Below are 21,368 nucleotides of genomic sequence, written 5' to 3'. Positions count from 1 at the left end.
GAAGATGATGGCGTGATAGGGAAGAGGCTTATACCCAGCATTGAGCAGATACTGGCTAAATGTGATGATGATGATGATGATTTTTATTAATATAATATTTTATTCCACAGATTACAGCGCGCTTGTGAGACAGCTAGGGAGGCGCGGGATTAAGTGCGAAAATGTACTGAAATGTAATCTTCTAGCCGCGAGCAAAAGGTGAGCTACACACTCCACAACCCCATTCACGCCCTCGCCCCATTAACAATCATAACACATTGTCTCTGAGGTTGTATTCACATTCTATAGCCTCACAGCTTAAGGTTTAAAGTCGGGTGGCGTAAGAAGGCGTCGCCTCAGACACTTGTTACATAATTAGGAGTCGCGCGTCGTCGCGGTCATTGCCCCGGCTGACTTTGACCCACTTTTCACCCTAATTTTCTCGTCTCACCCCGCAGACAACTTTGTCTAACTTTGCGTAATGATAACATGCGTTGCCGTATTGTTTTACTGAAACTGGGAACTTGCCAACCTGAGATAATGCCGATTTTAATAATCACTTGTACTTGTAACTCATGCTAAAATACTTTTTGACTTTGTAAAATATTTTGACATAAAACTGTGTTTCTTTCTATTTTCTTCATTCGTACAGATACTAATAATAATTAATATATAATTTTAATTCATAATTAAAAACTAATATATTGGGATAGTTATCAGAAAACCGTCATGTATCATGTCATGTTGTGTATTGCTTGCCATTAACTGTAATAGAGGTAATAGCTTTCATCAAAATTCGAAAGATGTAACAATGTTTAATGGATATATCGGGTCAGAAAGCTTGAAAGGAATAACATTTTTACTTCCATCATAAAAGTGGAAAAAGGATAAAAGTAAACTGCAGTGCTAGTAAGTAATATTGGAGATGGATTTTGTGGAAACTTATTATTTACGATGTTGGGTCCATATTATACTTTCATGTCAGATCTCGGGACGAGCTTTCGGGACTCGAAGCTTTTAAGGCTAGCCGGAGTGTGTTTTCTTTCCATTATACCCGCGGGTGCGCACTTCTCCTATGATGTTTTAGGTTTTTATAAGCAGTCCGGAAATAGCATAGTAAGAGGTCGATTTGTATTAGAGAACTTTATAGTTTCGATATTACTCGAATACCTTACAAGGTATTACATAATATTTATCCTCTATTTTGCATTCAATACTTTCAGCACAACTTGTTATATTTAGTATTATAGGTACTTACGATATCGATTTATCAAATAAATCCGTATGTTACGTGAATTGTCTGTTTAGTATCTGAAATAAAAGAATAGACGTTACACATTTGCTACGAATCAGTCGTAACACGGGCTACACATTTGCTACGAAAGTTTCGTAGCATGGGCTACATACAATGGCTACGAATGCTTGTAGACAGATTTTTTATACAGATCGTTTATTTGAATACATTCTTGCTTAATTAGTATGTTTATTACTAATAAGTATGTTTAATACGTATGTATTATTTAAAACTGTGTTATTGTTTCGGAATCCAATTAGTTTTACGAACACGCACGTGCGTTACCAATTATTTATTGTAGCGACATTTCACATGTTCACGTCAAAGACGACGAGAGCAAACGTATTCTGAATTTATTCATGATTTTCCTTCGTCTTGGGTCTGATGGTAATTGCCAGTGTCCCGGCCACATCAAACAGAACTCAATTATGACCTTTTAATTTCGGTTTACTCTAATTGAATGCCTTTTATTCTATTGTAAATGGAAAATGGTACGGCGGCGTATAATGAATGTTCCAAATTCAATTTCGGTTTTCAAACTTTGTGCGACTTGTTTTCGTGTCTGTGGATTGGTTTGATGCTTAATTACGATAGGTTTTGTGAGCGGTTTTTTATTTAATACATCGAGAATCTCGGTGAGTATAGTTTACTCTGCCTGGTTTGATCGGGCTCTGGAGGTTTGAGAACTTTTAACCTCGTAGGATATCCTAACTAATATTATAAATGCGAAAGTATCTGTGTCTGTCTGTCTGTCTGTCTGTCTGTCTGTCTGTCTGTTACTCTTTCACGCCAAAACTACTGAACGGATTTGAATGAAATTTGGTAGCCTATGTTCTTTTTCAGGGTCTAGACCATATGTATATCAAATTTCATTCAAATCCGTTCAGTAGTTTTGGCGTGAAAGAGTAACAGACAGACAGACAGACAGACAGACAGACAGAGTTACTTTCGCATTTATAATATTAATATTAATAATAATATAGTAAGGATTGTTAACACTTTAAAATTATTACAGATATGACGTCAAGCTGAGGCTGAACAGAAAAGATGGAAAGTTGCAGAAATATGGATGTAAATTTGATAAACCTCAACATAACATTAATCGACACAGACATGGTAAGTACTAACCTATAAGTTAATAGTACAGTTTAGGTGTTAGACCGGGATTCGAGCCCGGGGCCTTCAGCTTCGGCAGTTTAAAGAGTGAACTAACCACTGCACCATTCAGCCGTTAGGCGGTTCTCACACTGCTACGTATCGCGCTGCGTGTTGCGTGAATGCCTGTTGTTGCTTGTAAGTACCGTACGTATAGAAAACATGCACATTCCAACACACAGAAATCGCATCTACATGCGGTCACGCAACACGCAGCGAGATGCGGGGCAGTGTGTAAGCCGCCTTATTCTCAAATCCGTGATTTCAAATTCCGAATACAGTTACGTCACGAATCAAGATGTATTGGCGGCGGCGGCGTTTGGAAAAATGGAAATTCAAATGCAATTCCGCCGCCGGCATACGTTATTTCCCGGCACGCTGATGTAGGTGGCGCTGCAAATTGCCGTGAAAACTTTCAGATACCAATGAAAACCTTATAAGTTTTCATAATTATTGTGTGCGAGCGTGCAAAATTGTTATTCTAAATATCTTCGTGGTATAATATCAGCAGAAAGAAATACGCTTAAATTAAGAGAATAGTTATTTCTGGGATGAAAGTTATATGTCTATCTATATTTAGGCCAATATTCGTCCGAACCATAATAATATATGTTTCATTGAAAAGAATATTATAATTACTTACCAGATACAATTACTGAAACCCTGAGCTTTCCCCTTAATAACGAGTGTATGTACGCATATCTACATGTATATAGGTTTAAAGAATACCCGAATACATTTTCATATCTCCCGAGTATTTTCGTCTATTCAGCGGCGTAGATCTCGATTCCTCCCTTCATTTCCCGCAGGTGTTTTATTGCCTTCGGTCCGACATAAATTGTCTACACTCGCGCACAAAAATACCTTGTGCCTTGTGCCTTACTGCGTACCACGAGCCGAGCGAATTGGCGAGAAATATTACTTATTACATGGTTTATTCTTATCACACACGCGCAGAGGCGGACTCGTTTAAGTAACCCTGTTGGGACTACATAAAATAAAAGCTCTATTTCGTAAATCACTCTAATGAAATTACGACGACGTGGTCTGCGTTTTTTCTTCGGCAAAAGTTGTATATATACGTTGGAAGGTCCCTAAAAGTATATATTAAACGAAGAAAGATGATGATTTACAAATATCAGTTGCTACTTATTTTACCTGCAAAGTCTGCAATGGACGGCGCGCGTTCAAAAGTTCAAAAACAGAACAATTCAAGACTAGCCCAGGGGGCCCTGTTATTCGATCCAGGTTTCCAAAGTCCGAGTTAATAACAGTCTAGCCACGTCTAGCGGTCTAGATCCGATAAATGTTTAACAATTTATGTAAGTACTAGTTTCACTTCAGTCCGAATAAAAATACCTACGAAGAAGAATAAACTGGACTAAGCAAGAAGTAAGTTCCAGTTGTAGAAACTAAAGCTTTGAAGTTAGATGCAACGGCAACTCACGGAAAAACAACTTGAACTAAGTTTGAACTTCTCTAGAACATCAGTAGGTAATACTTAGTAACTACCTAGTAACTTATCGGTATTTCTTGGGATTCCCGCTGCAGGGATGCAACTTAACTGATTTTTTTTATGGTCTGGATGGTGTGGAATACCACACTAACATCTTAAACTTGCTTCCTAGAAATTTAAATTGCGGTGCCAGAAAATAGAGTCAAAGTTTAACAAATACGTGTATGTATGTTTTATCAAGATTGTATAAACTTTTTCTTCAGATATTATTTTCAATATTTTCTACCTAATACTAGAGTACGCTAATACTAGTATGTTAAATATTCAATGATGTTCAGTCTGTAGTTGGTAGGCGGGCCAGTTTGCTATTTTTGCGAGGTCGCCCGCGCCCGCGGCGTCTGCTCGCTGCATCACAATCAGGTCGGAGTAAACTTAGCACGGCCGGCAGCCTGCTATTCCTGGCATAGTGGATTTGTATAAGGTTTACGTAGCACAATTAGTGGCAGAGCCGAGGTTGCGTAACGGGTAAAGGTAAGCCTCCACCTATCGTAGGTATCGCACCAAACGGTGATAGTCATAAATGTACGTATAGTATAATGAAACGGCATCCTCAACACCGATGCAGTGGACGCTCTTGTGCAAATGACTATACAAAGAATACGGAATGCGGTGCGTTCGTTGCGTGCGATGCCAAAAGGCCGTCGTGGATTCAAACGTTCAAACCCAGAAATAATGCAATAAGTAACTATTACATACTCCAACAAGTATTGCTACATCCAATGGCATTTAAGTGCTGCTTATGTGGAAGGAAATTTTTCGTGAGGAAACCTGCACTATGCACAATGCAGTTCCACATTCTAGGCATGTATTTCCCTAATAAAAAATACTGCGAAATAGCTTGCGACCTATTACCTCACTTAAAAAATAACAGTGAAAAGCTCTTGCTAGTCACATCTGACTAACCCTTCGGATATTATATTCGTGAGCATATATGTATTGTATATGTATATTATATATATACATATATATATATACTCCCTAAGGTAGTTCACCCCTCGTGTGTAAAGGAACCTTTGAAAAGTCACGGCTGACAAAACAGGCGCTAGACCTTACATATTCTAATTTGTGATTAGTACCAGTTAAAATATTTAGTAACTTTCATAATGATTGAAATTTCAAACATTTAAAGATTATTAGCTGGCAAATGACTGTTGCTTAGAATATCAGGTATATCATAGTAGTACTATCTTACTATAAATGTTATCGAAAGTAACAAACTAAACTATGAAAACTTTGCCCGTAATCCTTTATTGAAATCTCGCGCGCAAATTTTGCCTGTAAAATTTAAGCGTGGTCATCTACATAAAGGTCAGCAAAGGTCACGCTTGATCCGAACGTACGCGGTGGAAGCACTGAACGCTAGGTTATATCCGTAGGGTGTCAGATCAATACGAAATACGCGAGGTAGCCAGCCTCCGAATGTGTGTGATTTTGCGGAACAAACGTACGACCAGTGACCTACAAACAGTGGCCGTCCGACGTGGATTTTTTTATTCCTCGTATCGAGAGTATCGAGACAGAATAGTAATGAATGTTTACCAAAGATATATTATATCGCCTATGGCAATGGAAATATTGAGAAAATTTAATATTGGATTTATATTGGCAATTCTTGTCGCCGCCCGGTGGCGGGAATTTACGATTGTAGCTCTCTCCGCATCGTGGGGCTCACCATAAACTGCTAGATAATCGATTCTATGAAATAACTCGGTGCAGACTCCTGATGGAAAAGGGAACGAATTTGACGTATTCAGATGTGATAAAACCGGCGCGGCTCGCTTGTAGGAACTTTCTAAATTGGAATAGTTCGTCGGATATTTTGGACCCGTCCGGGAGGGGGGAGTGGGTGTGGACCCACACTTTTTTTGTCAATGTTGACTGACGAACTTACTTTGTACTGTTTGTACGTTAACGTGCTATGTAGCCGGGTATACAGGGCATATGCCAACGTAGTGCAGCCAGAAGTCATTCTACATTATAAGGTTTTAACTTTATTCTATCTTTCTACGAGATCGAGATTTATCTATAGTTATTGTTGCGAGCTTTGAGGAAACAACCAAATAATTCAAAGTAAAATTTATAATTATTAAGTAATTGTATTCGTTCAATTTAAATAATTATTTGCATCCGAATGCAATTTTACGTAATACTAAGTATTTTATCCGCGACATAACAAGAGCATAAAGTCTTGTTTTGTACTGCATTTCCATTCGGCGTTTTATCCGCGCCAATAAAGGAGAATCCAATTTTATGTTTGTCTGGTCAATTTAGTATTCTGCTATCTGTGTGGCTGTAAATTTTTCTCTGCCACTTCGATTTAGTGCACGTTATAAATTCTGGACAAATGCTCTTCAATAACAAATAAAATGGAAAAGTGAATTTTTAAAACCCATTTTCCTTTATTTTCTTGCATTGCACATGGCCTCAAAAGGCAGCACAGCGTAGAGCTACGACATAATAGTTAAACTAACGAGTAAAAATTATTACCGTTGCAGTGGTCTGCAGTTTAGCGAGCAAGAAGAAGTCGGCATATCATATTTTCAAGAGGAAACGTTTAAAACGCTCAGCAGGTAATAAAAACTCTTTGGTCACGATCCGATGATTCCGTTCCGAGAACATGCATTTTCATTAATGAACTTTTTCTTACAGAATTGCGTCCCGAGCTGGTGTATACGTTTATAGAGCAGGCGGTGCAGCCGGGGGCTCATGTGGCGTTGAAATGTTCGGCGGTGGGCGAGCCCCCGCCCCGGTTCCGATGGACGTTGGACGGACAGCCCATCCCGGCGCATCACGGGTAAGAACTCGTTAGCAACGTTGTAGCACTGATAGAACAACGTTGGATGCAGAACAATGTTGGCATCAAAGTGCCTGTCAGCTTGTACTCGCTACCCAAATAGGCTACTGCAAAGGCTAGTTCTCTAGTAAAATACGAGTATCTTTCCGAATTATGATAAGAATCAGATTATAAATTTTAGCTTCAATCTAAAATATTGATATTTAGTTCTTTCCATCACTCAAATTTGTAAGACATTATGATTTTATAATTACCTACTAATAGAAAACTTCTTACAAAAAATACTTTCAATGAATTTGTAATCACGCAATCAATAAATTTTTAGCGCAACAATATCCGAAGGGCGGGAGAGTGGTCAAGGAGGTCTCGGCTCCAGCAGCAGCTACATGCTGTCGACCCTGACCATCAGCAGCGCCAGGGTAGAGCACGGGGGCCGGTACGAGTGCCGCGCGAGCAATGCGCATGGAACTGTCAGCCATTCAGCCAGGCTCAATGTCTATGGTCAGTACAAGATTGGCTGTTTGACAAAATTCCATTGCCTCTTTGTTACTTTTGTTTATGGTGATAAAAATGCTGGCTGATTATTTTTATTGATCGTATTTTTAAAACAAAACAGTGAATGATTTCTTTTTTGTTACTGGCCACTAATAAATTAAAATTAAAAAGAAAGTTTAGGTGGGAAAAGTAAAGAAATATGCTCTTCAATTTATATGTTTTTGTTTGTTGTTGTAGGTATTTTATATTTTCAGATTCTATACGAAACGTTTGTTACTTATCTGGAGTTTGCTTTACTTACATAACTGGGTTATTTCATGTAATGCAATATTCCAGGACCTCCATACATACGCTCCATGAATGCAATAAAGGCGGTTGCGGGGACAGATATTACTGTGTGGTGTCCCTACTACGGATTTCCAATTGAGTAAGTTTTTATTCTATCTTACCTATCTTCTTATTTATTTTTGTAGGCACATTTATATTAACTTTAAGAATACTTTAAGAATACTGTAAACATATTCAGAAATAATTTTAAATATGATTATCACTTTCTTAATGCTTAAGTTAAAAAATCTTTATTATTTTAGGTCATAACTAACATCATAATAAAATTATTGTATAGGTACTCTGTAACAAATGTCCATTGACCTACCTATGTATTACTGTGCAAATCCATAACTAGTTTCAGCTTTGCAACTGTTTCACAGCTACCTAAACATTCGAAGTAATGGTTTTCAATGTGCATGAAACTAGTTTTGTATTGTGCTCAATATATCGGCTCAATAGCCAGTTAAGAGTATCGAGGCGCTCTTTGGCATAATCCTATATACAAGGTGTTCCATAAGTTAACGTAATCCCGTTAGGAGTTGATATAATTCTTAATTTTTATCAACTTTCATTTTATTGACATAATTATATACAATATTGCAAAATTTGCGAAAAAACATTAAACGTCCCATACCAAAAACTAACACAAACAACAGAACCCAAAAAAAAACACAAATTTTCCCAAAAATAAAATTTTCTTAAGATTTGTGTCACCTCCTACCCGGATTACGTTAACTTATGGGACACCCTGTAGGTATATCAACCAATGTGGATGAGGATTTGGCCAAGTTGCATCTCCGGCTATATGAACTGGCCCTAACGCATCCTCTCTCTGCCCAGTTCAGTAAAATGGGAGGGCGGTTCAGTCGGGGACCCCCGCTACCAGCAGGTGGACGGGCAGCTGCGCATCAGCTCCGTGGACAGGACCCGCGACCAGGGCGCCTGGACCTGCTCCGTCATGACTCCTGGAGGAGAGCTGGCTAGGAGAGAGGTGGGGGTTTGCATTGACACTATACTCACACACGGCGATCCAACCCCATGCTAGGCAGAACCTGAGATATATGGGTCTCGGGCAGCTGATATATCTACACAGATACATATTGAATGTACAAACGACAACCAAACACAAGGCAAATATAAATGCTCATCACACAAATGTTCCGAACCCGCCGCCCCCAGCTTCGGAAGCATCAACACTACCGCCTTAGCTACGGTGCCGTCTAGGTAACCACATTGTAGGTAACCTCACAGTTCAGTGAAGTGGGAGGGCGGGTCCGGCGGCGACCCCCGCTACCAGCAGGTGGGCGGGCAGCTGCGCATCAGCTCCATGGACAGGACCCGCGACCAGGGCGCCTGGACCTGCTCCGTCATGACGCCTGGAGGAGAGCTGGCCAGGAGAGAGGTATAAAGTAACTTTCACCGCGAGGCTTGCTTCGCAATTTTCGATTTTTTGGAAATTCCACTATAAAAAGTACGTTTATTATATAAACCTTCCTCTTAAATCACTGTATCTAGTATCTGTTTAAAAACACATATGAATCGACAGTGAATTGTTATTAAATACGAATATTTACATCAATAACATTTTTTGTTCATAATTTGTAAAAGACAGTTAATTTTCTCTCAAACGCTCTGTGACAAAAATAACGATAGGCTTACACTTGTCCAAAATTAATAATGCACATGCAGATCTTCACACCCGAATCATTAAATCATAAGAGCCTTAAAAAAACACTTGCATTTTGCACCTTGTTTGAAAGAAATAGGAGTCAATATCATGTGTCACATAATCGAAAAAAACCGATCTGTCAAAGATTTCTATGCGCATTATCAATTTTGGAGCACTGTACTTACTTACTCCGCTGGCGCAGAAGAACAAGAATAAATTAATAGATACTCTCACATTGTAAATGCAAACATTTTAACTTATTATTCTCTTTCAGGTTCAAATGACGGTAGTGTCACCACCGATGCTATCACCGATGATGTTTCCACCTGGACTGAGGTCCGGCGAGAGGACCCAGCTGACCTGCACGGTGACCTCTGGAGATATGCCCGTCTACTTCTCGTGGCTCAAAAACCAGATGCCTATATCTGGAGCCTCGCAGGTGAGTTTTATAATACCTAATAATCATCAGTTATTTCGGGTCTTTTGTTAAATGTAACATAAATCACAATAAAAACATATTTATACAACGAGAGCACAATTCTAAAAGTATAGTAAAGTGCTGTTTAAGTAAAACAATATTTAGACCGATCACAATTTATATACATAAGTATGTACTTAAAACTTACCTAAGATGCGTAGGATAAAAAAAAACATAATAAATACTACATGTTTCAATCCGTACGTCCGTAGAATACGGATACAATAAACGAAATGATTCAATATATTAAAAGGTAAAGTATCTGTAGTCTTTTACCAACAACGGACTAAAGTTAATCAAATTAATTATTTAAACCCCGAATATTACGCATAACTTGAAAGTATCCGAGGGCATTTTGTGTAAAACATTTCAGTTATTTTTTTAATTAAATTCCTTTTAAGAAGCTTTACCTAGGTAAATAATAAATACTGGTAAATATAACTATGTATAACTTCCTTCAAAGGAAAGCGGAGTCCATTGAACTACAATGTAATTACAGGTAACGAAATTAAGCTATTATATCTGAGCCTTGACCAGAAACAACAGAATAGATGTTATTCGCTAATGATATTATTATCTTTTAGAAGCGCCCAACAAAAACAAAAAATATGTACATAGATATAATTATAAATACCAAAACCAACAACTTTACAACACTACAAAATCTACTTCAGTCTTGCTCATCAGTAGCAATAAATTCAACTAATCACGGCGTTCAATATAGGTACTCAAGTTATTCTTAACTTAACATTTTCAAGTAGGAAACTGGGCTATGGCGAAGCCCCATTAGTGCGTTGGGTCATTGCAGCGTCGTGACTACCATACATATTTTATGTCCGTTCCTTCACGACGCAACGCAGTGTAACGCACCAATGGGGCCTCACCCTAACAGACTATTCTCTACCATCCTTACTACTACCAGGTGGAGGAGCGCACGGCGGAGTTCCTCAGCATGCTGGTGTTCAAGAGCCTGGCGGCGGCGGACAGCGGCGCCTACACGTGCGTCGTCACCAACGCCGCCGGGAAGGCCAACACCTCGGCTGAACTCAACATCAAAGGTAACCTTAGTGAACTACGCTAGTGAAAAAGTTCCACCTGCCAATGACGCTCCGTATGTCAGTGGAACGTTTATTGCTCAGGTGCGTCGTCACCAACGCCGCCGGGAAGGCCAACACCTCGGCTGAACTAAACATCAAAGGTAACCTTAGTGAACTACGCTAGTGAAAAAGCTCCATTGACGCTCCATATATTATGTCAGAGGATCGTACATTGCTTGTCGCCGCGGCACGTGTTTGTGGTCGACGTAGAGAAACGTCGCAATATCGCGATTCGCCATAAATACGGTGTAAATGGTGGTACGCGCATTTAACGAGTTTATCGATGTCAATAATGAAGTTTAAAGAACCCGTGCCGAGTGGCTAGCTCTACGGCCAGTCCCCGCAGCACGGGTCCGTTATCGACGTAGGCAAACGTCAATATATGCCATACGGGGCTGAGATTGGTGGAACGCGCATTTAACGAGTTCATCGACGTCGAAAAGGTATCTTATAAGCGAATGTCGGCAATAAATCTATGCCTGTTCTTTCTGTACTTACCTATACTGTCAAAGCAAGGCAGCAATACGTTTAAGTTCGACATTAGATTAAAGTTATTTTCTGCAACTCAGCGTTAGTGGACAAATTATGTTGGTATTTATTCCGCGGCACGGGTCCGTTATGCGAAACGTTACAATATCGTGATACGCCATAAATACGGATCTGTCATTGGTGGAATTTAACGAGTTTATCGATGTCGATAAAGAACCCATGCCGCGCGGCCAGGTGGAATGACGTGCGGCCGAGTCCCTCATGCTGGTACATCAATGTCAGAAATAACGACAGAATATTAATTGTTGCCTAATAAACTTTTGCTAGTGTTGACACTCTGTTTTACATTGCATCGATGGCTAAATTAGGGAAATTTATGGCACTAATCTCGTACTTATTTGAAAATATTTGTTTGTACACATTATGTATGCGTCAATAAACTGTGAAATACATAACTTTGTTAACAAAATTATTTCCCATATTAGTAGGTATTAATACGATTCGTGAAATGTATTCCATTATTTGGTATTACATAGGACTGACACATTATTTGGTTTACGAGGAAGTCTATAGATTTACAGTTTTACAGTGTGAGAATAGAGGTGTAAACATTTTCCAATGATAATCACGTGACTGAATTAATTTTACCCTATAATAATAATAAACCACTGGTTATTATATTATTATGTACACAGGTAGCGAGTAAGGGCTTGTTTACCTATATCAATCATACGTCTGAACAAAAAACCGCTTCAGCGGAAAACCGTATGCCGCAACGCAATTAATTTTGACGTTTCGATGTCCAATTTAATACGAACCCACGTCAAAACCAACATTTATAATATTATTTTGATCCTTGAATTAATTCATCATCACGTCCCCACTGCAGGAGTACCGGTCTCATTGCGGTCACGTGTAGTCAGGAGCTAGTGACTGTTGTGAAAGTCATAGTTTTCGACCCCAAAGAGACAAGTATTAAAAAATACATTTTTCCTATTATATTATTAGGTATTGTTCTCGATCGATTTTGATCAGAATTTACCATCCAAATACTTGTGAAAAGTGGCTATTCTTATTCCGTTATATGAAATCTAAGAGAAATGAGTCAGTGCTTATTATCTATTTTATTATAATGCTGTTGAATTAATTTCAGTGCCGCCATACTGGCATATAGAGCCCACGGATGGGTCAGTGTTGCTCAACGGGTCACTGACCGTTAGCTGCGAGGCCAGGGGACATCCGCAGCCCAGCATTTACTGGACCAAAGTTACCGGTGAGTTTTCATTTTAACTCATTCTAATTTCCTAGAATATTTCCTCGACACGGTTGTGAAAGTGACAAATTAATTAGGTTTTTAGTTATGAAGTTTGCAGAGAAAATTTTACTTAATTACAGTAAACGCTGTTTTTCATAATTATGTCAGTCGCCAACTGAGATAGCCTGCGCGCGTAACGCGTAGAGTGAGCGCAAAACTAGCAAACCTGTAAACAATGAAATGCATTCTAAACCAATACGCCCCGCTAACTCATTCGGTGTCAAACTTTTTAACAAGATGCAGATAAATTACCTACGACGGTGACAAAGGCTTTAAAAACCAACAAAATAAACTTTCGCAAATTGACATTAGCAATTCTTCTCACAGGCAGCACTGAGACATCCCTAGGCGGAGTATCGGACCCGGTGGTCCTACGCAACGGCTCCTTACGCCTGGAGTCAGCTTTAGCAGAACATTCTGGACAGTACCGGTGTCGGGCAGACAATGGAGTCCCGCCCGCCCTCACCAAGTCTCTCAACGTACATGTCTATGGTATGATGTAGTTTTTTTTTCAGGAACATTTCAATTTAGTTTTTTTATCTTTTTACAGATCGAATTGATCCTATGTATGTATTTTTCTGGATATCAATTATTATATTGCCTAAAATACATAACGTAATGATATGATGAAGCAAAATAGTAATTAAATCACTAGTTAAGTAGTTATAGTTGTAGTATACAATAGAATTTAATCTCAGTAGCAATTTTCCAAGAACTCAAAGAAAAACTAAAGTTTTTTTAAATATTTACTTAATGCAAAACGCAATCTTCTATAGAGCCAGTGCGGTTTCAAAGTTGTCCGGCTAAAGCGACGGTAAAAGTACGAGAAATTATTTTTGTAGCTGACATCTTGAGTTTCTCAGTTTTCATACTGCTTTTCTTTCAAACATTCTTTCCACCAATCCTAGCACAAACTAAGTAAGTATACCTATATAATACAACCTTGGAAATGCTTCCAATTAAAATGTCACGATATAATATCACTATGTAATCCTACCACCCCACATGGCTATTCCTATTTGCGTATTTGCCAATACTGCCATGATTGGTCAGTATATTCGCACAAATTATTTCCGAATTTGCCTACATTTTTGGTAAGTATTTGTCACAAACAGCAAACATCCAATCACAAATACGAATAGACAAATAAACAGCATAAAATTCTATGCACAGAGCCGGCTCGGTTCGAGAGTCCGTCCGCGAACGTGACGGCGAAGCTCGGCGAGACGGTGCGGCTGGCGTGCGTGGCGCGCGGGGACTCGCCGCTCACCACCGCCTGGAGCTACTCGGGAAGGGCGCTGCCCAACTCTAATTATAGGTATCTGAAGGCCTAGCATGGGGCGCAAGATGCACACGTCAAGATGGGAGGAAAGTTTTTCGCCGCACTCGCTGTGAGTGAGCGCGACGCAAAGCTTTTGTCACGTCTTGGCGTGCGCGTCTTGCGTTCCGTGCTAGGCGTTCTGAAGATAGCAATTTGATGAATATCTATACTTATAGTTATAATCGGAGAATGACGGAAAAAAAAAAGTTTGCGTGAATTTAGATTCTTGTGGATTCTCACCTCGTAGAAATTGAATGTCCACCATCTTGCTTTTCTATTCATTAAGCTATGCGATACGAGAAGTAGAGGCTTGTTTAGATTATTGTGGCTCTATATGTATGTGTGTTCCTCCTTTTCTAGAATGAGCATATCAGAAACCCGGAGCACAGAAGGTCTGCGCAGCGAGCTGGTGATAGAACGGACGGACAGACGAGACTCCGGGGTGTACCGGTGCCAGGCATCCAACCCTTACGGGAGGTCCGACTTCTTTGTGCATCTGGCTGTTCAAGGTAGGAACTCAAAATTATTGTTTCCTTTTTATGAGGTGGTTTGATGTTGGATGGAGGATAATGAATCTTCTTCTTCTTTCGTGTCAGTGAACATGCGAATTTTTATATTTGTTCAGACCAAAAAGAAGCAACTTTGATAGCATTCTGGTTGGCCTGGAGTAAGTCTTCCCGTGTGCAGGTGGAAGGGCACAGGGGACAGGAGAGTAAATGCTCCATAGTCTGGGGGGCGGTACCACAGTCGCATAGGTTGATACCGACGGTATAGCCCCACTTGCAGAGATCGTCCTTGCAGCAGCCTACCTCTGCTCGCAACCGATTTAGAGTCTTCCAGATGTGCCAGGGAAGACTGTTACCGGGAGCAAGTTTTTCCTCAAGAGGTAGGAAAGGATCCTGGGGCTGCTTTGAGGATAATGAATTATGATTATTATCATAATATTCAGGCCATCCTCAGTTTTCTGACTCAGTGATTCACCCTACCTAAATAAATGTTCAAATTCCTCTTTTAGAGATTTTATAGGATAATTGCATCATTCTTCATTATTTTAGCGATATTTATGCCTAAACTAACCAATTTAAGCTCATGAGGAAAATCATCATGGAGTGGTCTTATTATTTCCCTTAGAGCCTCCAGAGCCACCAGCAAACTTCAGAGTGGTGGAAGCCACTTCCAGAACAGTACGACTACAATGGCGGAGGCCCTACGATGGAAACTCACCAGTTTTGGGATACGTGGTGCAGTACCGCCGCCATGACTCCACCGCGCCCGATGTGTGGAGGGACGCTGACTCGTACAATGTCACTGTTTCCAGTCATACTGCTGAGTATTCTGAGTAAGTTTGTATGACCATTTATTTTTACTTTCACAGGTCTACTGTTAAGCTAAAATTCTGTGTTCATGTCCAGTATTAAACTCTTTGAGTCCTTTGATTTTACTTCACTCTCTTGTAGTATTACCCGTGAGCTTCCCAAAAGCGCGGTATTGCGCAACACACTATATATTATTTCTTGTGACTGATTTCATGGGACACGGTGAATGCACCAACAGAGTAATATTTATCTTTTCTTAGAATGGAAGGGGCAACAATATCCGGGCTAGAGCCAGCCACGGCATACCTGGTGAGAGCCAGGACGGTAACGGCTCAATTTGCCTCAGCTCATACGAGGGCTCTACTGGCTCTTACCCTCCACGAGCCACCATCGAGAGCCCCACTTGGATTAAGAGCTGCTGCTCCGAAGGCTTCTACTATTGAGCTGTTGTGGCAGGTAAGAGGTTAAAAAAATCATATAAAGTACCTATTTAAAAAATATCATAATGGGGACTACCGTTTTTTTGCTCACCAGTTGGCGCCACTGTCGACTGAGGTTAAGAGGTAGCATAGCTGTCAAACTTATCAAAGGCGACTTTATCAAATTGGCGCGAAATAAAGTTTTAAAATCTTGAATCTTATAAGCTTATTAATTATAAAATAACTATCATCATATCAAGTTACTATGCCGCAATGTTGTGCAGATCCGTTATGTTCGGAAAGAGAAGGAGGACATATACCATACCAAGTGATAAAACTGTTCTAAAACAGTGGCTTGTGAAATAATTTTTATCCGACAATCTCGTGTTTGTGAAAATCATTATAACCAATTTCAGAAAGAACATAATGTAAATAAGGATTAGGCATTTAATAAATACAATAAAAATAAAAGAATTACACACTGATTTAACTTTTATTTATCCTTTCCGTTTAAACACACAAAAAATATAACACATTAGTAATCCACACAATGAATGCTGTTTTATCACGATGTTTTCATTCACCGTAAGAGCGATGGTATGTATGGTGGCCTGCGCCTAAAAGTATACGGGCGGAGATTTTAAAATAGCGATCTCATGCTCACATGCTGCTCAAGCAAATCCACATAAACACCACTGCTACACACATCACACACAACACATCCCCGGATTTATAACAGATGTAGCTGGTCCCTTCATCATCAGGGATCGCTATTTTAAAAACTCCGCCTGTATACTTTTAGGCGCAGATCACCGTACACTGTACATAAATTCCAAAGTAGTTACTCATTGGTGACAATATCTAGATCTGGAGTTTCATTTTTAGTGTTCACACTGCTATACAAAGTTTCTGAAGGCCACTCAACAGTATACACTGAATCATTTTGTTGTATGATGCTGTCCTCTACGTTTCCAACCAAGTTACTGTTACGGTCATAGTTTTGGTGTCTGTAAAAAGAAAAAAACATAGCTGTTACCTAAGCAAACAAGCATACATGTCGTAAAAAATAAGTTTGTAAACAGTAAACAAACTAACCTCTGAAATAGCTGCTCTTTGAGACCGCTTATTTATGCGCCTCTTTTCCTTAATTCAGCTTTCAAAGCGTGCACATTCATCGATAAATAATCCATATCTGCGATAATTTCGCGAAAAGAGATCACTTTTCAACAGGGAAATGAACGAAAATATAATTTATCACGAAGCCCGCCAAACAAATTATATGAAAAGTAAAATGTCACTTGACCTCAGTGAACACCAGCGCCCCTAGCGGCAAATTCACACGCGTTACTCCCCATTGTAGTATAGGGTGATTAACCTGCTGTTTCAAGATTGAACATAAAATATGTACCATGTACCTAGCTAATTCTGTGTTCTTCTCTAATTTTTTTTTTGTTGATGAAAATCACTCTTTTCTATAGCTATACCAAGCTCCGGATATTAACCCTTATACACTCACGAGCAATGAAAAAGTTCCACTTGCCATTGAAGTTCCATAAGTCGGGAACTTTTTCAATGCTCGTGAGTGTACCTATACTTCTACTTCCTTCACTAACATCTTCCCTCCACCCCCCTAGCCTCCGCCAGCCCTATCCTGGAACGGGGAGCTGCTGGGCTACACGGTGTGGTGGTGGCCCTCGGCTGACAGCAGCATGGGCGGCTCCAACGTCGGTATGGAGTTCGCCACCGTGCGCGGGCAGATCAACAAATATGTTATTGAGGGGCTGGAGCATTATACCAGGTAATTTGTGGTCTTAGTTTTATGTCAAGTAAGGATTTGTCTAATCGGCAGTGAGTTAACAAATATTCCAGGAGGTGTTAAAATTCTGCCTAGTAGTAGCACCACACAATAATTGGTAATCACATGAGTAAGTAATTGATTTGTTTTCCATCAGGTATTCCATAAGCGTACGAGCTTTCAACAGTGCTGGGGCGGGACCGGCTACAGCATCTGTCAATACACTGACACAGGAAAGTGGTAAGTCTTCAACTATCTTTTTCCTGTCTTCTCGACTTCTCCGATTTCGTTCTATTATAGTTTTAGAAATCCGGTGCAAAATCTCAGAAGCCTCATATTCCCTCCCTAGTGCCGTCAGAAGGCCCGCGCGCCGTGCGTTGCCGCGCCGTCTCCCCTCAGAGCCTGAAGGTGGAGTGGTCGCCGCCGCCTGCGCACGCGCACCATGGGGCGTTGCTGGGGTACAAGCTGCTGTACCGGCCCGAACATAGTGAGTTGTATGTTTGTACTTATTGCTACCAGATATAGAGCGAAATGGTGAATCGTGTGGGGGAGTCAGACTTGGACAACATATCAATATGATACCGCTGTGTTTTGGAGTGGATCCAATAAGCTGACCCGCTACAGCCTAACCCAAAGACGGATGAATGTTATATGTATCTATGAATTCGTAGGTACATAGGTCTCAACAATATTCATCACGACCCATTACGTCCCCACTACTGGGGCACGGGTCTCCTTCCAATGAAGGAAGGGTTTAGGCCTAGTCCACCACGCTGGCCAAGTCAGGTTGGTGACAATATTAACATTCCATTAGTCTATTGAAAATTCTTATTGCCACGCGACGTCAGTGTAACAAACTCCTACATAAACTCAATCATGTATCGCCAGCTATATGTCTGGTACTGATGCTAAGCGATGGCAGTTGTTTGTCGGCAGCGGCGGACTGGCTGGAGTGGGAAGTGCGGGGCGGCGGCGGCGTCACCGCCACGTCTGGAGCTGAAGTCAAGCGCGTGGCCGGCGTGGAGACGCTCCTGCTAGCGCTCAGGCCACACACCAACTATACCATACAGGCGCTGGCGTACACGGCCGCTGGGGACGGCGTGCCCGCTCATCCTATACATTGTACCACGCAGCAGGATGGTGAGTCTACTTCTGAGATTTTAATCATAATTACTAAGTATTAAGGTGACATGCAACAAACATTAAAACATATTTGAATCTATTGGTCACTTGCTTTGAGGGTATAGTAAGACAGCAACTAAATGGTCGAAGGACAGCAACATACTTAAATATTTTACTTTTTTGGTTCAAGTCACCCTGTATTACTGCCTGTAATATTACCTGTATTTTTTCCTACTTTAGCTCCCGCATCACCGGCCGCTGTGAAAGTGGTGGCCACATCGGTGACGTCCTTGGCCGTCAGTTGGCTGCCTCCAAGTCGGCCAAACGGACCCGTACTCTACTACACAGTGTTTTACAGGGAACTTGGCAGGTAATTACTAATTAATTTACGAGTGTTCATGTGCTTGAGTTAGAATAAGAGGTAGTGCCTAATAAGTTTGGCAGTTTAATTAAGGTACTTAGATTTCTGCCATCTGTGTTAAATTGTTTTAGCAATGTGTTGTGTAATGAATGAGTCGTAAAACAATCCTATTTCTTCTCGAAAGTTCTCTACATGTTATAAATCTACCCTAGTGAGTAGGTACCAGCTTTGCCAATAATATATTTACAGTTTATATAGTACACGGTAATATAATATTCATAATCGTGCGAAAGACCAGAAGGTGTTGTGGTGACAGAAGTGAATAATTTGTCTTTAGTATCAAATATTTATTTACTGGTGTTGATAAATTACCTATGTTATATTCATATTTTTATACAAACTGCAATAACCTTCAGTTTTTATGGGCACTACCTACTTCATTAAATCTTACCATTTATAACTAACCTAACGTCCTCGATCACAGGGACAGGCCACCACAAACAGTGACAGTACAAGCGGAGGAGGCGGACGCGGCAGTGGGCCTCGGGGGCTCCACGGAGCTGAGGTCTCTGAACGAGGGTGCCACGTACGAGGCCTGGGTCTCCGCACACTCAACCGCCGGCGAGGGCGAGCCGTCCGCCCCGCAACCTGCTACTACTACTTCTAGAGGTAAGGTTCTATACAAAAAGAAAGCTGAATAAAGGTTACCTGCACCAATCTGTCAGTTTCATACTATTTCCGAACCAGCGCTGATAAGCAGTTTTCAGATCGGGTCCGGAATTAGTACGAGTACTAAGGTTGGTTTGTTCAGCTGGTTTATGGCAAGCGGAACATATTAACAGTGACATTTTTTGTGAAGGAAGAAGACTAACTGTGAATTGCTGATATGCGGTATCTGAGGTTGAGAGAAGCGAAAGCGATGTATGAGATACTGCTAAAAGCGAATCTGCTTCTCTTCTTCAACTTGCTTTAAAATAGTACCTCTAGATTTATCAGACATAGGTACCTAACAATATCTCCCATCTGTGTACATTTTCCCAACAGCCAGCGCCCGGTTGCTATCATTCGGCGTATGGGCGCGAGTGACATGCGGACACCCTCTTCGCCTGGCTTGTACCTGGCGTGGGGAGCCCCCGCCGAGGACGCGGTGGCTGCGAGGAGATAGGCCCGTCACTCACGACCCGAGGGCCCATCTCACTCCGCATGGACATCTTGCTATTCATGGTGAGTTCAAAGCCTTTAATTTGAATCTTTAGTTATGTGACGTTGCATCTACCTTCAGATCTTTTTGTCAGGCTCAACACTAAAAAACGTACTCAAATAATCACACGCTAGACATAACAACACCTTAACCAAAGCCACTTCCATCCAAACAGAAGTGGACGCATCAACGTCAGGCAACTATACATGTTCGGCCCACAACTCGTTTGGGTCCGAAGAGGTGACGTATAGAGTGGAGTGCGCCACGCCGCCGTCCTCTCCGCTGCTGAACTTGGACCATGCCGCTCATAAAGAGGCCAAGCTGACCTGGAGGACCACTCATCATCCGGCGGCTCCACCTCATGGTGAGGTCTTCTCTATTATAGCTAACTCTTCTTCTTGCTTTTTTGTTCAACAACAACAACAAAATACTTGTTAGCCTTCCTTCTGTAATTTACGTGCTGGTTTTTCTGATACACTACCGATCTATAGCATAAAAACAGTGGCTATACCTCCAACCAGGTTTCACAATCTGGTGGGTGCGAGTGCGCGACGAGAGCGGTGACAGCATAGAGTCAGCCATCCGCAACGAGGAGGAGAAACGTCTAGAAGCCGGAGGGGAGGCGGCTAGCGTGGTCCTCAGAGCCTTGGCATGTGGTGCTCTATACTCTGTGAGGGCCGTCGCCCATTCCCGGGCTGGTTCTTCGCCGAGCTCCGCGCCTCTGTTGGTCAGGACGAAACCGCCAGGTTGGTTATTATTACGCTTTGTCCATTCGACGCAGATGTATATAGGAGTCAATAAATAAAAAAAGTTGTGTTTTTTGTCTGTATCCTACTTCCTACTAATATAAAAATAACGAAAATTTGTGAATGTGTGTGTATGTGTAATGTGTATGTGTGTATGTTTGTTACCTCTCCACGTCAAAAAGGCTGAACCGATTTTAATAAAATTTGGTATAGGTAGATATCTGACACCCTGGATTAACACAATAGGCATATAATCCCTCGCGGAATTCCCACGGGAAAACTTTTTAAAACGAAGCGAAGCTCGCGGGTACAGCAGGTTAGCAATTACTTCTAAATTCCTAAACTTAGCATTTAACTAAGATGTTAGGTGTGACTTCTGAGTCACCAACTCATTACACATGAAAAATTCCACGTCATACAGATTTTCTTTTACCTTCGTACCGTCAAAGCCCTATCGTATAAGTACATCATCTTCC

General features: G+C 40.9%; 1 protein-coding gene across 1 annotated transcript in view; it reads left to right on the top strand.

Annotated features, from left to right (window-relative positions):
- Positions 1-21,368, top strand: part of LOC105382407 (Down syndrome cell adhesion molecule-like protein Dscam2) — a 33,921-nt gene continuing 12,553 nt past the window's right edge. Inside the window, exons 1-24 of the mRNA XM_048630236.1 lie at positions 1-198; positions 2,289-2,389; positions 6,440-6,514; positions 6,594-6,738; positions 7,064-7,239; positions 7,570-7,660; positions 8,404-8,554; positions 9,507-9,671; positions 10,633-10,768; positions 12,450-12,569; positions 12,939-13,103; positions 13,785-13,929; positions 14,293-14,441; positions 15,064-15,271; positions 15,509-15,704; positions 17,302-17,465; positions 17,620-17,702; positions 17,812-17,949; positions 18,399-18,602; positions 18,825-18,954; positions 19,430-19,614; positions 19,990-20,169; positions 20,322-20,510; positions 20,668-20,892. Coding sequence (XP_048486193.1) covers positions 65-198; positions 2,289-2,389; positions 6,440-6,514; positions 6,594-6,738; positions 7,064-7,239; positions 7,570-7,660; positions 8,404-8,554; positions 9,507-9,671; positions 10,633-10,768; positions 12,450-12,569; positions 12,939-13,103; positions 13,785-13,929; positions 14,293-14,441; positions 15,064-15,271; positions 15,509-15,704; positions 17,302-17,465; positions 17,620-17,702; positions 17,812-17,949; positions 18,399-18,602; positions 18,825-18,954; positions 19,430-19,614; positions 19,990-20,169; positions 20,322-20,510; positions 20,668-20,892 — 3,655 coding nt within the window. The 5' untranslated portion in view covers positions 1-64. The remainder of the gene's footprint in view (positions 199-2,288; positions 2,390-6,439; positions 6,515-6,593; positions 6,739-7,063; positions 7,240-7,569; positions 7,661-8,403; positions 8,555-9,506; positions 9,672-10,632; positions 10,769-12,449; positions 12,570-12,938; positions 13,104-13,784; positions 13,930-14,292; positions 14,442-15,063; positions 15,272-15,508; positions 15,705-17,301; positions 17,466-17,619; positions 17,703-17,811; positions 17,950-18,398; positions 18,603-18,824; positions 18,955-19,429; positions 19,615-19,989; positions 20,170-20,321; positions 20,511-20,667; positions 20,893-21,368) is intronic.

Source organism: Plutella xylostella, chromosome 25 (genome assembly GCF_932276165.1).
Source record: "Plutella xylostella chromosome 25, ilPluXylo3.1, whole genome shotgun sequence".
Lineage (NCBI taxonomy): Eukaryota > Metazoa > Arthropoda > Insecta > Lepidoptera > Plutellidae > Plutella > Plutella xylostella.
Note: the sequence above shows the minus strand (reverse complement) of the source record. Positions and strands in the feature narration are given on the sequence as shown.